The sequence below is a fragment of the Solanum verrucosum genome, unplaced genomic scaffold (assembly GCF_900185275.1).
Source record: "Solanum verrucosum unplaced genomic scaffold, falcon-dt-bn FXZP01000261.1, whole genome shotgun sequence".
NCBI lineage: Eukaryota > Viridiplantae > Streptophyta > Magnoliopsida > Solanales > Solanaceae > Solanum > Solanum verrucosum.
Window position 1 is genome coordinate 13,795,975 of NW_026019969.1, and position 15,120 is coordinate 13,811,094.

The 15,120-nt window shown below is 32.2% G+C and overlaps 2 protein-coding genes across 2 annotated transcripts in view; one reads left to right on the top strand and one right to left on the bottom strand.

The window, feature by feature from the left end:
- Positions 1-15,120, top strand: part of LOC125816642 (polyol transporter 5-like) — a 267,811-nt gene that overhangs the window by 70,110 nt on the left and 182,581 nt on the right. The gene's annotated exons all lie outside the window — the stretch shown is intronic.
- LOC125816680 (plastid division protein PDV2) lies at positions 9,708-15,034 on the bottom strand. Its single transcript, XM_049496306.1, has 2 exons — positions 14,645-15,034; positions 9,708-10,452 (listed from the first exon to the last, which is right to left on the bottom strand). Exons 1-2 carry the CDS (start codon positions 14,864-14,866, stop codon positions 9,838-9,840), a joined length of 837 nt encoding a protein of 278 aa, XP_049352263.1. The 5' UTR covers positions 14,867-15,034; the 3' UTR covers positions 9,708-9,837.

A 15,120-nucleotide genomic window follows, 5' to 3' on the forward strand; every position in this document is an offset into this window, starting at 1 on the left:
AAAGCTCAAAACAATCAGATTTTCATTTTCCCTCATGAAAATCATAATTTTTGGCTATAGAGATTTTAAGAAACTAACTCGAGAATCTCAAGAAAGGTCTTCATGATTGTTTACCTTCAAGCTAGGGTTTCAAGGCTTCTAATCAAGTTCTTCTTCAAGATTCTTCAAGATTCTTAAAGATTCTTCAAGATTCTTCAAGAATCTTGTTCTTCTAGGTATGTAAGGCTATCATAGTGTTGGGCTAGTTCATCCTCACGCCCTACATCTACTTTCAAATAAGAAAAAGAGTAATATAGGATACTTTCCCTAGATTTGAGTATTCTTGAGATAAGTTGATTTTGAGTTCTTGAATTCATGTTTGTTTTAAAAGTTCTATTCCTAATTATCGAATATCTATATTGTTATTGAGATCCTTCATATCATGAATCATAACTCTTGAATTCATAATTCAAATTCAAGAGAGAGTTAAGAGTAGAGTTCAAGAAAGCCTTTGAGTTCAATTGTGAATCCTTTGAGATCAACTATCGATTTGAACTAAGTTTTGAGGAAGTAAGTCAGAGAATGAGAAGAGTCACATACATGAGTTTCATAATGTTATGTAGACTTACGAGTCAAGTCGTTCATGCCCATAAATTCCGCATGAACTCCAGAAGTTGAGTATCTTTGAGAGGAGTAGTATCTTCAAGTTCTAAGTCTTGAGTATTGAGTTCCTAATCCCCTTTGAGATTATATTTCTAAGCATGGGACTATTACATGTTACCCATAAAGTCTTTGAGTTGAATTGTTCATGCCCATAATTCCGCATGAATCCTATAAGTTGAGCAGTCTTGAGAAGAAAAGTATCTTTGAGTCCTTGAGTTGAGTCGTTCATGCTCATAATTCCGCACGGACCCTCTGACTTGAGCATTCTTGAAATTAGTAGTATCATTGAAGTTCTTGAGTTCCAAGTATTTGAGTTTTATCTATGGTTATTGAAAACCTTGCATTGAGTAGTTCATGTCCATAATTCGGTATGAACCATATTTTAAAAAGTCTTTTACAAACGTTTTAACTTTGTTTTAAGACTTAAGTTTTGAGTTCAGTAAAGAGTAAAAAGTAAAGTTTGAAGTCCTTTTCTTCAAAAGTATATGGGGACTAAGTATTTCCAAAGAGTTTATAAATGTTTTCTCATTTAAATAAGAACGGAAACTGAGATTTCCAAAGGGCCTTCGGGCTAGTTTTCAGAAAAGAGTAATAGCTTTCTAAATGAAGCAAACAGGGAAACTGAGATTTCCAAGATAGCCTTTGAGCTAAGTTTTTGAGCAATTATCTCAAATCAGCAGAAAGAAGTATATTTTTAAAACATAAGAGCTAGTATATTTTTGGGAGTAGTATTGAGCACCGATATGGGGGAGAGTTAAGACAACTCACAGCCTCCATAAACCATGTAGCCACCATGGGTAGAAAAGGGTCATACTTTTTAGATGAACCTTTTTCGAAATAGACTAGTGGATCCATTAGGCAGTTCAGGTTCTATACCTTTGGCCGGGTATAGGATGCGCTGGCAGCGTGAGGTAGATCGCTGTATCATCACTATAGCTCTTATGTGATGGTTGTCGGTTAGAGAAACTCCCACAGAAGTTATTGTATTTTTATATACATCAGTTTATTGTATTTTTATATACATTTCAGAGTTATGTTGTATCCTTGCATACACACAGATTTGACAGCATGTTTTTAAACAGTTTGTTTCTTTATATTGCACTTGTTTTAAATTGCTTTATATTGAAATGAGTTCAGTCATATTTAGTTGAGTATTCAAAGTTGAGTATCCAGAGTTGAGTATCCAGAGTCGAATATCATATCTTTGAGTCGAATATCATATCCTTGAGTTGAGTATCTAATCTCTGAGTTGAGTATCTTATCCTTGAGTACTTCTGAGTTGAGTAAGTTTGAGTAGTTTGGAGTATTCCTTGAGTTGAGTAAGATTGAAAAGAGGCAAGTATGTTTCCTTTTTATCAAGTTTCAAGCTTATATTTATGTTTTAGAATTCCCCTTACATGCTCGTACATTCCACGTACTGAGCCATTTGGCCTGCATCTTCTCATGATGCAGACACAGGTATTCAGGATCATCAACAGGAGCTTCGTTGATACATCTGAGAGTTCGAGTTAGCTATGGTGAGCCTCCTTACTTTCGGAGGATTTCATTTACCTTTCAGTTATATCAGTTGTTAGGATGTCGTGGGTCTTGTCCTGACTTCCATCTTTATCAGTTAGAGGCTTCATAGATAGTCAGTACAGTTGAGAAGTCTGTATCATTTATTTTATTAAATGTTTTAAAGACTAAAGTTGCCTTTTTATGGCGAGTTGTATATATTTTATTATACAGAGTTTTCTTTGGACTTAAAGTTTATATTTAAGTTTTATGAACTTTTATTTCAGTTTTTAAGCTTTGTATGCTTGAATCAGTTTTCCGCTTGTAGTCAGCCAGGATGAGGGTTCGCTTGGGGACCAGCAATGGTCTTCGAGTGCCGGCCACGTCCAGGGTGTAGGCTCGGGTCGTGACAGTGGTTAGGAGTAAACTCCTCAACTAGTCAACCACTTAGACCAAGAAGGCCGGTAATAAAGAGTCTGTTTGAATTGACTTAAAAGTAGATTATTTTTTAGTTTTTAAAATTATTTGATAAAGTTAAAAATAACATAAAATTAGTTTAAAATGATTTAAAAAGTTAAAAATTAAAAATAGTTCTCTTCCTACTTTTAATTTTTTTACTTAAAAATCATTTAAGTTTTATTTTTTATTTTATTTTTACTTAAAAGCTATTTTTTTTTAAAGTCAATCTAAACGGGCTTTAAATCAAAGGATACATCAATCTTTGACGAAAATAAATTAAAAAATATATTAATCTTTTGACGACATTATACGATGTAAATTTGAATTAGTTTGAATATGTAAGTCAATACTCTCACTATGAGGTGATAATTCAATCAATTAACTAAGCTAAATCTTTAATTAGTTAGATTCATGAATTGTTAGTTGTACATATATATTTCTATATCAAAGTCAATTTTATTCTAACACTAATAAATTAATAAAGCATATTCCAAATAATTAGGGCTTCTTTAAAAAAAGTTATCATAATCACACACACTTCATCCCATATGAACATACATAAATTTTTCAACGAAATAAAAGAACCAATGAGACATTAAAGATTCTCGACGAAGAAAAGATAAATGGAAATTAAGAAAGACTCACAAATTAACTTAAAATGAATAAAAACATAAGTCAAAAAGGAGAAGCAAAACATCAATAATGGAATAAGTGATTGTGAACCAAACAAATACACACACCACATCCCCTTCAAGATGTATAATAATTTAAAGAAAAAGCCAATATAAAAGAAATGAAGAATTGTACATATGCATTATGTGGAAAAGGAAGCAACGACGATAGTGGAAAGTGTAAACATGTAGGAGACCACATAATGTTGTGTAGGATATAAAATGACATGCAAAATTAGTTTATCAATTTGTTTAACTCTATACAGATTTAAGAGTCTACTTATACTGTTATGAAATTATGATATGAAATCATGAAATAAAGTTGAAGTTTTATTTGAAAATGCGATTTAAACTTTTTATGTTGTATGTTTTCTAATAAACGTTAAAAATCAATAAATTGTAAAACTATTAAAATTGTTCCAATTCTTTATACAATTTTATTAATTAATTAAGCACAAGTTTATAAAATCGCACAATACACTATCACAATGATATTCTTAAAAAATAATTTTTCTATTGACAAATTTGATTCAATGAAAAAATAAAATTAAACATAAGTTGTGGTGTACTACTCTTTAATATAATCCTCCCACATAGTATTGACAATCTTCTCACGTTGAACTGACATTTTTCGTTCATGTAATTGAGAAGACGAAGCAATTGCTAATTTGAGTCATTTGTTGGTCAATTTGATTGGTAAATATATTTGATAAAAATAATAAATTTGGTGAATATAATGGTAGAGTAGAAATTGATTTGAACAATAAATTATATGTTAGTGAGAATAATCATTATATGAGATCTAAATGGTTTAAAAAGAAATGATATATGAATTATAAATTTTATTTACATATTAAATAAATGGTTAGTAGATAATAGATATATATGTGGGTTGTTTTTATAAAATATAAACTTGTGGTCAATTTTTGTATTTGAAAAATCTCAAATCATAATTTTTGAAAAATTTGGGATTTCATCTCATGATATGAAATCATGAGATGAAATCGCATATTCAAACGCTGATTTCATCTCTTGATTTCATAGTGTAATTTTATACCGCATATCCAAACGCCTACTAAATAAGATAATTTAAAAAGTTAAAAAATACGTTTATGTGATATACGTAAATAAGAAGACAACAAAGAACTGAAGAAGAAATGAATAATTGTGCATATGCATTATGTGGAAAAGGAAGCAACGACGATAGTGGAAAGTGTAAATAAAAGAGGTCCATATCATATAATAAAATTATTGTACTGGTTGGATAAAAGAAAACAAAAGAAAAACACAGATAGCTACCCCACACATCACCCACTAAACTCAAAATGATGTCCTATATATATAATGTTCTTCTAAAAAATAATAATATACGATTGCACAATATGTTTAACTACTCAAATATTCGTATCAAATATTTACGTCAAATAAGTATGATCTCCGATTTCTATATTAGCTAATAATCTGTTGACCTTTGACACACTCCTTTATAAGAAAATATATAGAAACAAAAAAAGGTGTTTTAACTAAATTATTCTTCATAGAAAATATGAGGAAAAAGGGACTTCTAGGGATATATAAATAAGTACAAATTTGAAACGATACAGTTAATAATTTGATTATGTTAAAGGATATTTATTTTGAATCAAGATAAAAAGGTTTAAAGGTAACTTATGAACTTGGGTAATAAAATTTATCATTATTAAATAATTTAATAAAGTAAAAAAACACTTGATTATAGTTAAGTTTTTATTTTTATTTATTCACTATATTAAAAATATATTATATCTTTTAATTGTTTAGCCATATCTTGATTTTTTTTTTCGTTTTGTCCTTATATTAACTACTCATTCAAATTATTTTCAAGTCCATCAAAAACTATACACTACTCCTTAATATGCACTTTATTTATTATTTTTATGTCTGCAAAGTTCATTGGACAAGTAAAAATAAATAAAAAATTTATCTTTCAATATATATTACTCCATATTTACTGATTGGATATAAATATTCATATGAATATACATTTATAATTTATGATACCGAAGTTATCGATGTATTTCGCTTTCGATGATCAATGGATCACTCACTATCTAAATTAAATTTTCGGAATTTCACGCGGTGAGTGTGAACCAAATTAAAATGTCTTTCAATTTATAAAACACGTACATAAAGGAATACTACAAGAAACGAATAAATTCTTGACGTTGATGTCCATTATTTATGGAAAAGCTTGTCTTTCGTATGGTTATGTTTTGCTATTTTTCCTCTTTCAATTTGTTGACCAAAATTAAGGTTTTCAATAAATAACTTACACAAATTCCTCCCAAAAAAAATTCATATAAGGTTGTCTAAACACTCAAATAGGATTGTAATTTTAATTTGATGGACCATAGAAGATAAGTAAATTTCTTAGTAAATGATGTTTAAACTTTCCCAAAATTAAAATGATATTTTCACTTGGTCACCCACTCAATCTGATATTTGTATTAAGGTTGATTAAATTCGAATTCATGTCGAAAAGTCATATATCAAAGGATAAAGTATCTTTTATCAAAGACTATTTTATAATTAAAATTTCTAAATTAAAGTAAAAAAATAAGTACACCTCTGCCACTACCTTCGTTAGTGTTTGATGCAACTCTCCACTAGATAATCATCAAGAGATCTACTTTTCAAAGTTAAGTCCATATTTAATTTAAGCTAACTATTTAGTAATCGTCTAATTAATGCTCATTTGTTTAAAAATACTCTTTAACTAATTAATTAATATTCTTCTAGATAATGTATAATTGGAAATCATAAGATCATATAATTGCTGCACATTTGCATGCTTGGGATTTCTGCTACCTAAAAAGTTCAATGCTCTATTAAAATATTATTATTTCTTTTCTTTTTCAGTCATTAAATAATTGTTAGGAATTATAGCTTTTCGTTCCTCAATATTTTTATCACTCCACTTGCCAAATAAGTAAATTAATTAATTAATCAGTACTACAGAGAAGTCAGTATTAAAAAATGTGGCCGGTGGATCTGTATTAATTACTATATTTTTTCACATCTTATATGTGTGTATTTATGTGTTTTGCTTTTGCATGTCTTCTTAGAAAACACTCCAACAATTTCATGTGTCAAATTACTCGAACTTAGTTAATTTAATTTAAAGTTCCAATTATTCTCTCTATTATTCCTATAAGTTAAATTATTTATACTCCATATTTTCCCATCACAATATTTCTTTTAATACTCCTCCGAGTCCATATTATTTATAATTCAAAACAAATATTTCTTTTACATTAATTTGTTTTCTTTTCGAATTTACTCTTATTTAATTAAATAGATGTTTACATAATCAGGAACACAAATAGAATACGTATTACTATCCCACTTGTACATATTAGTTGTCATATTTTTCTTTCAAAAGTCAGGTTAACTCATTTTAAGACTAAATTAGATTAGATCAACTCAATATGTTATATTTAAAATTCATTAAATATTCAATAAGCACAACAACTCGTAAATTTTTTCATGTTAATTTGATAAAAATATACATTTTCAAATACTAGTCAATATTCATATAATCTGACTTGGTACTCATGCTATATTTTGCATCTGTTTCGTGATGCAGGTCCTAGTACAAGCTACCAACGGTAATCGTTCGTGCTATCTTTTATAGCTTTTGAGAATCGGAGACGAGGGTGAGCACTTGACGTCGTGGATCAACTTGTCTCCTTCTGTATATATGTTTAGCTAGTTTTTTGCCTTTGAGACGACTTGTTGTGGTTCACTTTTAGGACTTATATTTTCATATTAGACAACTCTGTACTTGTGACTTCCAGGTTCTGGGTACGGATTGACTTATCTATTGGTGGTAGATTATAATAGGTTTTATCATGACTCGAAAAATAAATTAGTGACAAGTTAAATGTAATTCAACTATTGAAAAGCGAAACATGACAACGACTATAATAGGAAAGAATATTTCATTAGTTGCTAAAAACACCATATAGTAAAGACACGAGTGAGTACTTTGTCTACTTTTTCTGGTATTCACAACTAATTAGTTGAGCCTGATTAGCGGTCAAAACCGAGTCACTGAATATACCCAAAGTACCCTCCACTTCTATATAAACCACAACTCCTTCACTGCCAATTCCTCAACTCTATCCACACAACAAAATTTAAAAAAATCCTCTGTTTTCCCCTGTTTTTTTCTCTCTTTTCTAAAAAAATCAGTTGAAATGGGTATTTGTACATCATCACCATTGATGACAAAACAAAATGGAAGCATAATGAATTTGCCAGTTACAAAAGTAGCCATGGTGATTCAGATGAACGGAAAACGTCAAGAATTCCGGCAACCCCTTACCGCCGGCGAGATCGTTATCCAAAACCCTGATTTCTTCCTTTGTAGCTCAGAAGCCATGAATGTCAATTCATTAGTTCCTCAATTAGCCAAAGATGAAATCTTGCAGCTTGGTCAGCTTTATTTTCTTTTGCCGGTTTCTAAATTGCAAACCCCACTTTCACTTCAAGATATGTGTGTACTTGCTGTTAAAGCAAGCACAGCTCTTAACGATTACTGTAATTTGTCCAATATAGTAACCGGGTCGTCAGGAATATTAACAAGAAAATACAAGAAAATGCACGATTGTCATGCTAAGGATTTGAACCTGAGACCTGAAGTTTTCGAGTCACCTTTGCCACTACAGTACTAGAAGTTTTCTTTCGGGGATTCAAAATTTATATATATATCAATCAGCGTCATATGATTTAAAATGACCTAGGATGTCGGAGGAAAATTATATGTAATTTTTTTCGATTTAGTCATTTGGTATTCACAACTCACTTATTGTTTACTATGGACTTGTATGGGTAGGCACGCTAAGGGAAAATGCTTCCTTATCCAGAAGTTTATTATCTCAAGACTTAATTTGAAACGTTTAGTTAAGAATCGAGAGATCTCATATCATATTTTATGGGTGAGTTTATTAATAGTTAGTGAAAGTGAAAAGGTCTTGCGTAACACATGAAGAAATCAATTTATGTTTGGTATTAATACTAGCATGTAATTCTGTATATGTTGAAATAGAATGGATGGTAGGCATTCCCACATGTCCTACATGTATATTGTAACACAAATGCATGTTAATTTTGTCAGTAATACTCCGTTCGTTCATTTTTATTTGTTATATTTGGATTCGGTATACTTATTAAGAAAATAATCTAACATGATTTTTTTGATATGTAAAAAGTGACAAATCAAAAATAATACAAGTAAAAGTGAACAGACCTACGAGTACCATTCAAGAATAGGGAGTATTAAATTTGCAAAGGAAATTCCCAGAAAAAAGAAGTATGCTTTTAAATAGGAAGTTCCCATTTCTTGCAAATTGTTGATAGTATTAAGCAGTTAGCGCATGATGTTAAATTAAGGATTGGTACTAGAATTTTGAAATTTTGTACCCATCCTTATTGAACATAATTTTTTTTATATACTCGTGATTTAATTAGTTGGTCCAAATAAGTCCATCATATAATTGGAAGTTTGGGACATTATAATAATCAGGAAGGAAAACTGGACAAGTACTACGAAATGTCAATTGTGATAGACCAATTTAACTAATTTGGGAATTGAAGTGCAATTATTGTTCAACTAATAATTTATGGTATTTGTTTTAACTTAGCTTATTGGTAGCTTCTAGCTTTGAGTGATACAAAATCTAGACCAATAAAGGTTGTGGTGGAATAGTAAGTACTCTTTGCTCCTTAATCAGATGTCTCGAGTTAGAGTCTCTTATATATCCATGTGCATAAACTAGAGTATAAAATTGCCAATTGCACAACAAGAAGGGCCCAAGAAAGTGCAACAGCCAACAAAATTATCTTATCTTGGTTTTGTAGAAAAAAGGAAAAATAACAGTAAATTATTAAACCAACTCTTGTAATTTCAACTCAATAATTGGATGGATAGCATGTGCTTTTGTCTGTAGGAAGTTGCTCTGATACTTAAAAAGTCTTCAAATTTCAGGTGAGCCAAAACATGAATGTGCAACAATTGTGTCCCTTCATTTAATAAAACACCAACTTGTTTATTCAATCCATTCGTGCGACATTATAGTAATGAACTAAGTTGGCAAATCTACAGCAGATCTATCAAGGGACACACACAAAAAAAAGACAAAAACCTTAACTCACATCTCACTGCCATGCATTTCCCAGGTCACCAATTTTCTTAAATATTGTAGAAAAACGTCGCTCGCGAGTAGGATCGATTTTAAAATAAAGAAATAATACATAACACTCATTGACAATTGAAAAAAAACAAACATGCAGAGTAAGTTACGAGGCACATTGAGATAACAACATAATCGCACAAGTGTATCCATATAGTTTCGGTAGACCCTCGACTCAAATCAGGAATACAGGGAACAATGAGAGATGTGAGAAATTTATTTTCTGACTGAACTTTCTCTAGCTAAGACAAATTACATTGTCAGGCCACACAGAGTTAATAGAGTAAAAAACTTAAGTGGGATTTACACGAAAAGAAAACAGAAAAACGAACAACCTTTCATCCACAGCCATAATTTACATCTGGAGTAGCCACAACTGATTCAAATGGGATCTCAACTCTCTCTTTCACGACGCACTGATTTTCACCATTTTCAACAACGGGGACTTTTCTGCTTGCCACCTGTTGAAACAAGTTTGAAACATTGATCTGATTATCCCGTTTCTTTATCTGAGGCTCGAATCCAGCCAAAGTCAAGACAGATATTACACCAACAACTGTGAGTGCTGTCTTGGCTGCTGCACTGAGGAAGAATTTTACCATTCTTAATGGGCTTTTAGGCTCGGATCTTTCATAATTAGCTTCATCGACATCTTTCCTGGAATGGTGGTTGTGGCTACCAGTTACCCCATTTTGAGTGAGTTTCCGTGCAGATGGCAAGTGTACACCATAACCCTTGTCTGACACCAGGGTACGAGAAGGTCTGCTAGGGTAAGGAGGAAGTAGAAGATCGTTGTTGTCTTCTACTGTTTCAGAAACAAAAGCAATTGCCTCGTGTATGACTTGATAATCCTTGCCTTCGTACCCTTTCAGTGTCTGGAGCAATTTTTCTTGACTATAACCAATCTCAGCCAGCGCTGCTTCTTTTTCATACCATTGTTGCTCTTGTAGTGCCTGAAACATTCGAAATTAAAGGCAATGAGGTATAGCTTCAATAAAGGGGGACAACATAGTTGAAATGCATAAATTCGAAAACAAAAAGAATGCCATAAAAGCCTTGTTGTATACATGTAAAACCAGAGAGCAAGATAATAACAACTTTAGAGGATGCAGTCAATGATCTCAGGCAGGCAACTGGGATAAGGAGTTTCACTAAGTTACTCAGAAATACTGTTTTTCGGAAGAGGCATAGGCCATTGAATCCTTAGGGAACAAGAAAATACTGCAGAGCATTGGGATATTGGACTTTTGACAAGACGAAAACTAATTTACTCACAGATACCATTGGAAGAATCCCGGGCAAAAAAATACTGCTGCTATGGAATATTGGACTACATTGAGTTTGAAACAAATAGGAAGACTATCTTTTTACATATAAGTACCAACCTCATATAAAGATTTTTCATAAAGACGGGATCGTACAAAGAAGAGATGTTTGCCATCTCACCCGGCATCGGTAGGGATGAGAACAACCTTTGGCTTTACTGTGACCAGTAACGGGCGACACTAGCCATTAACTAAATGCAAAAGAATGTCTTTAACAGGAAAATAAATCTCTTCTAAAATTGACGAATCGTTTCATTTGTAAATACCAGAGGCACCTTGTGACTTTTCATGAAATAAAGATATCAAAACAAGTGCATCAGTTGACACATATTAAGCACTTATGATAAAGAGAGAAAAATTGACTAAAAGTTAGTACTGGCCTCTTCACAAAGATTATGCCTGTTTCAGTGGTAATTCTAAAGCTTATAAATGGCATTGCAATGATTGGACCAGGATCGACTATCGTGGTTACTGGATCAAAAGTTTAACCCTGCATTTAGGGATGGTAGGATACAAAGTTTGCCCTCTGCAGAACATCACAACCAAGCACGTGCTACCGTCCCAAGCCCAACATGCCACGACCAAGAGGTAATTTAAGCATAACAATTATCTAAATTTACATGAAGATTTTTTATACAAACTTCAAACTCTATGATGAAAGCCAGTGATGACACATTTAGGCTGTGGCGTTCTTATTCCAGAAGCAAAATGTAATTCATCTTGCAACATGATACAGTCACTCTCCAGTTGGCTATGCATAGTAACAGCAACAGACACTTAGCAACAGATCCTAGCTTGCACATTAGATAAGAACACTATCACTTGAAACACATGCCTCCATGACAAAGTGAGCTAGGAATTCCTGTCTGATTGATCAATATTTTGCCAACACATTACCCTCAGAAGTTACTTTATCAAACCTTGGATAATAATCTTTAAGCAATTTAAAGGTAACATGATAAGAACAAATTCGTAAAGAGAAATATCACAGCTGGAACTCTTGTTAAGTAGTTGAGAATTCAAGACTTTTCAAAACACCCGATCAATTTTCAGCTGTGTGTCAAAACAGGGGATGGATTATGGGGTTCGACACTGAGATTTCCATTTCTCTTGTTAGAATAGCATGACTGGTCTCGTTTATGAAACGGCGTCTAAAATCAGGTATCTACTTGACCTACAAAGAGACTGCTAGCGCTAGGAATCAGCATTCACATCAATGAATCAATTAAAAAAGTCAACAATTTTAGGGGAAGGTCGTTCAGGTAAGTTATAATTCAAGGGATTAGTGAGTAGTAAAAAGTAGCACCTCAAAATCTTTAGCTTCAAAGAGAGATGAGAAAATCACAATATAAGTAATAGTATCCAGGTTCACTTGCACTACAATAGGCAAAGGTTCTATTCCCACCCGGAGCTACATTCTCCTACCTCTTTACCCTCTCCTCTGTAGGCCCTTCATCGCTTGCATACAAAAGTAATTGAAGACACAAAAGATTTGTCACTCAAATCTCAACTGGATTGCTTTTAAGGGTGCTAAGAACTTTATCCACATTAAGGTTGGTCAGGATTTTGAGCTCCGATTTGTCTTGCAACATACAGACAGAGTCAGACACTTCATCTCACAAAAAAGTAGATTCAAAGACTACCATTTAACATTTGACCGTGAACTCAAAGTTGCATACAATAGTCAATAGGCTGCTCAGGCAACTTTAAACCCCCTAAGTCCCACTTATCTCACCGAAGAATTTGAAAACGGCTGGCTCCACTTAACTCTACCAAATTCAAAATGACTTCATGTTACGTGGAGTAGATATATAAACATTATGTACATAGGCCATAGCAAAGTTAACAAAATGTACAAACCCCAACAGTAGTAAATAACAGCAACGTGCAACAACATTTGAGCCCCATGGCTTTGGTCTAGTGGTAGGACTGCAGTCGTGATGTGAGTTGGATTTAGCGCACATCACGGTTTCAAACTCTGCCATTGTGCCACAAACAAAAAACTCTGGTGCTTGATTGGAGGAGGGTAGAGGCGCGGATATCTCGGTCATCAGCGTGTGTGTATATGGTAATGTGCAACGGCATTAGAGTCAGATGTATTACTGCATGTCAAATCCTGAAATTCTATACATTTCATTGGAACTGAAGAACACACATGATAATTTATCGAAACGGAGAACTTCTCATCCATTTCTGTCAAGAAGACTTTTATCCACTTCATGATACAAATCTAAACCATGTTAAGTCCATCTAATTCAACATTATACATTACTTAATCTCACCGAAGAAAATTCAATACAGAATATCCAGCCACAGGTTCCCATCCAGAAAAAATAACCTTAGGCTAACCATCAAATTTGTATCCTAAATTTCAACTCTAAAAACTTTAAAACATCTAATGCGCAATGAAAGCATCAACAAGAGAACAATAGAAATCACTAATCAGTAATCACACACGGGAATATTTCCTAAAGCAAATATGTTCATAGCACAACAGATAAACCAGACTACAAAGCTCAGACGGTTGGCTAGGCTACCTGAACTTCCATATTGTTAGTGAGGTTCGATTCCCCACATTGTAATCCCCTCCCCATTTTTCCCTACCCCGATTTTGAGAGAAGAAAAAAAAAACTACAGAAACCCCACCAAGAAATTCGATGTAAGTGAGTTAAGAAAATCAAACAAAGCTTTTAGCAACTACTCATTAAGGTTGAACTAGGGGTGTACAAGTCAAACAGTAAAGTCAAACCGAACCGACGAATCAAATCAAACCGAAAAAAAAAAACGATTTGTGGTTTGGTTTGGTTGGTTTGGCGGTTGAAAAAAAAAACAGACCACTCTTGGTTTGGTTTGGTATTAAAAGAAAAAAAGTCAAACCGAACCCAAACCAAACCGACATAATATATATATATATATATTATTTTATTTATAGATAAAAAATATTATTTATAATTTACTTTGTTAATATATTTTTAGTTAGTTTATAATTTTCAATGTTTATATATTTTATTTCAAATTTGGGCTTGGAAAATTTTGTAAATATTATATATAGATAAAAAATATTATTTATAATATGCTTTGTTAATATATTTTTAGTTAGTTTATAGTTTTCAATGTTTATATATTTTATTTCAAATCTGGGCTTGTAAAATTTGTAAATATTTTATTTTGTAGTTAGATCCGAAGTTACAATTATATTGTTATAGTTTTTGAAATTCAAAGTTAACAATTTACTTTGTAAATATTTTGTTTTGTATTCAGTTTGCATGTAGCCTTTAATATAATGAGGGTTGATATTTCAAAAAAAATATTTTATACTCATGTGAATTTTACCGTCTTTTTGAAAAATTTTATTCATTTAATATTTTTTAAGTTTAGCTTATCACACATGCAAGTGAAAATATATTGGATCTATTTTTCAAACACCGTATAGTTGTAAAAAACTGAAAACACGAAAAACCGAAAGAATCGAGTAAAGCCGAAACCAAAAAAAACCAACTTTATGTGGTTTGATTTGGTTTTTAGATTTAATAAACCGACATAATTGGTTTAGATTTTTTTTAATGAAAAACTAAACCAAACCGAGCTATGTAAACCCTGGGTTGAACCCTAGATTAGGCGCCGCCTTGCCTATCAAATCAAAAAAATTGAAAATCTTGCAAAATTCTGTAGCATATAAAAAATAACTACAACCCCTCAATCTCAAACTAATTGGAGTCAGTCAGCTACAGATAAAAATCTTCAATAATCACACATTTACCCAAACAGGGGAAAAATTCCAAGGTTCAAAATTGAAGTAGAACAAGTATCAAGAAGAGACCTGCAAAGAAGACACTTGGGCTTCAAGTGATTCAAGAGCATCCTTAATCTTCAACAAGCAATCCACTGCTTCATCATCATCCTCATGGGTTTTCCCATCTGGGTCTTCTCCATTTCCAGATTCCACTTCATCTTTCTTAGATGCTTTATGAATACAATTCGTTATCTCTACCCTCAGCTCAGAGATTCTAGCCAGTACTAACCCTATTCTATCTTCATCCATAACTTAAAGATTCTTGATTTTTGGGTTCTGCAAATTGAAAATCTCGAATTGGGTTTCTGCAATGAGGACAAAGAAGTGGCAAGAAAGTGACAAAAGAAAAAAGAAGTAGCGAAATACAAGTGATTGTGGTGCTTTCTTGAAACTAAAGAGATGACATTAGAGCTTTACTTTTTTCTATATAAACCCTCTTAACAAAAAAAACAAAACAAATTTTCTAATTGTCGATTTTGTCCTTTACCTGAAACTAATATATC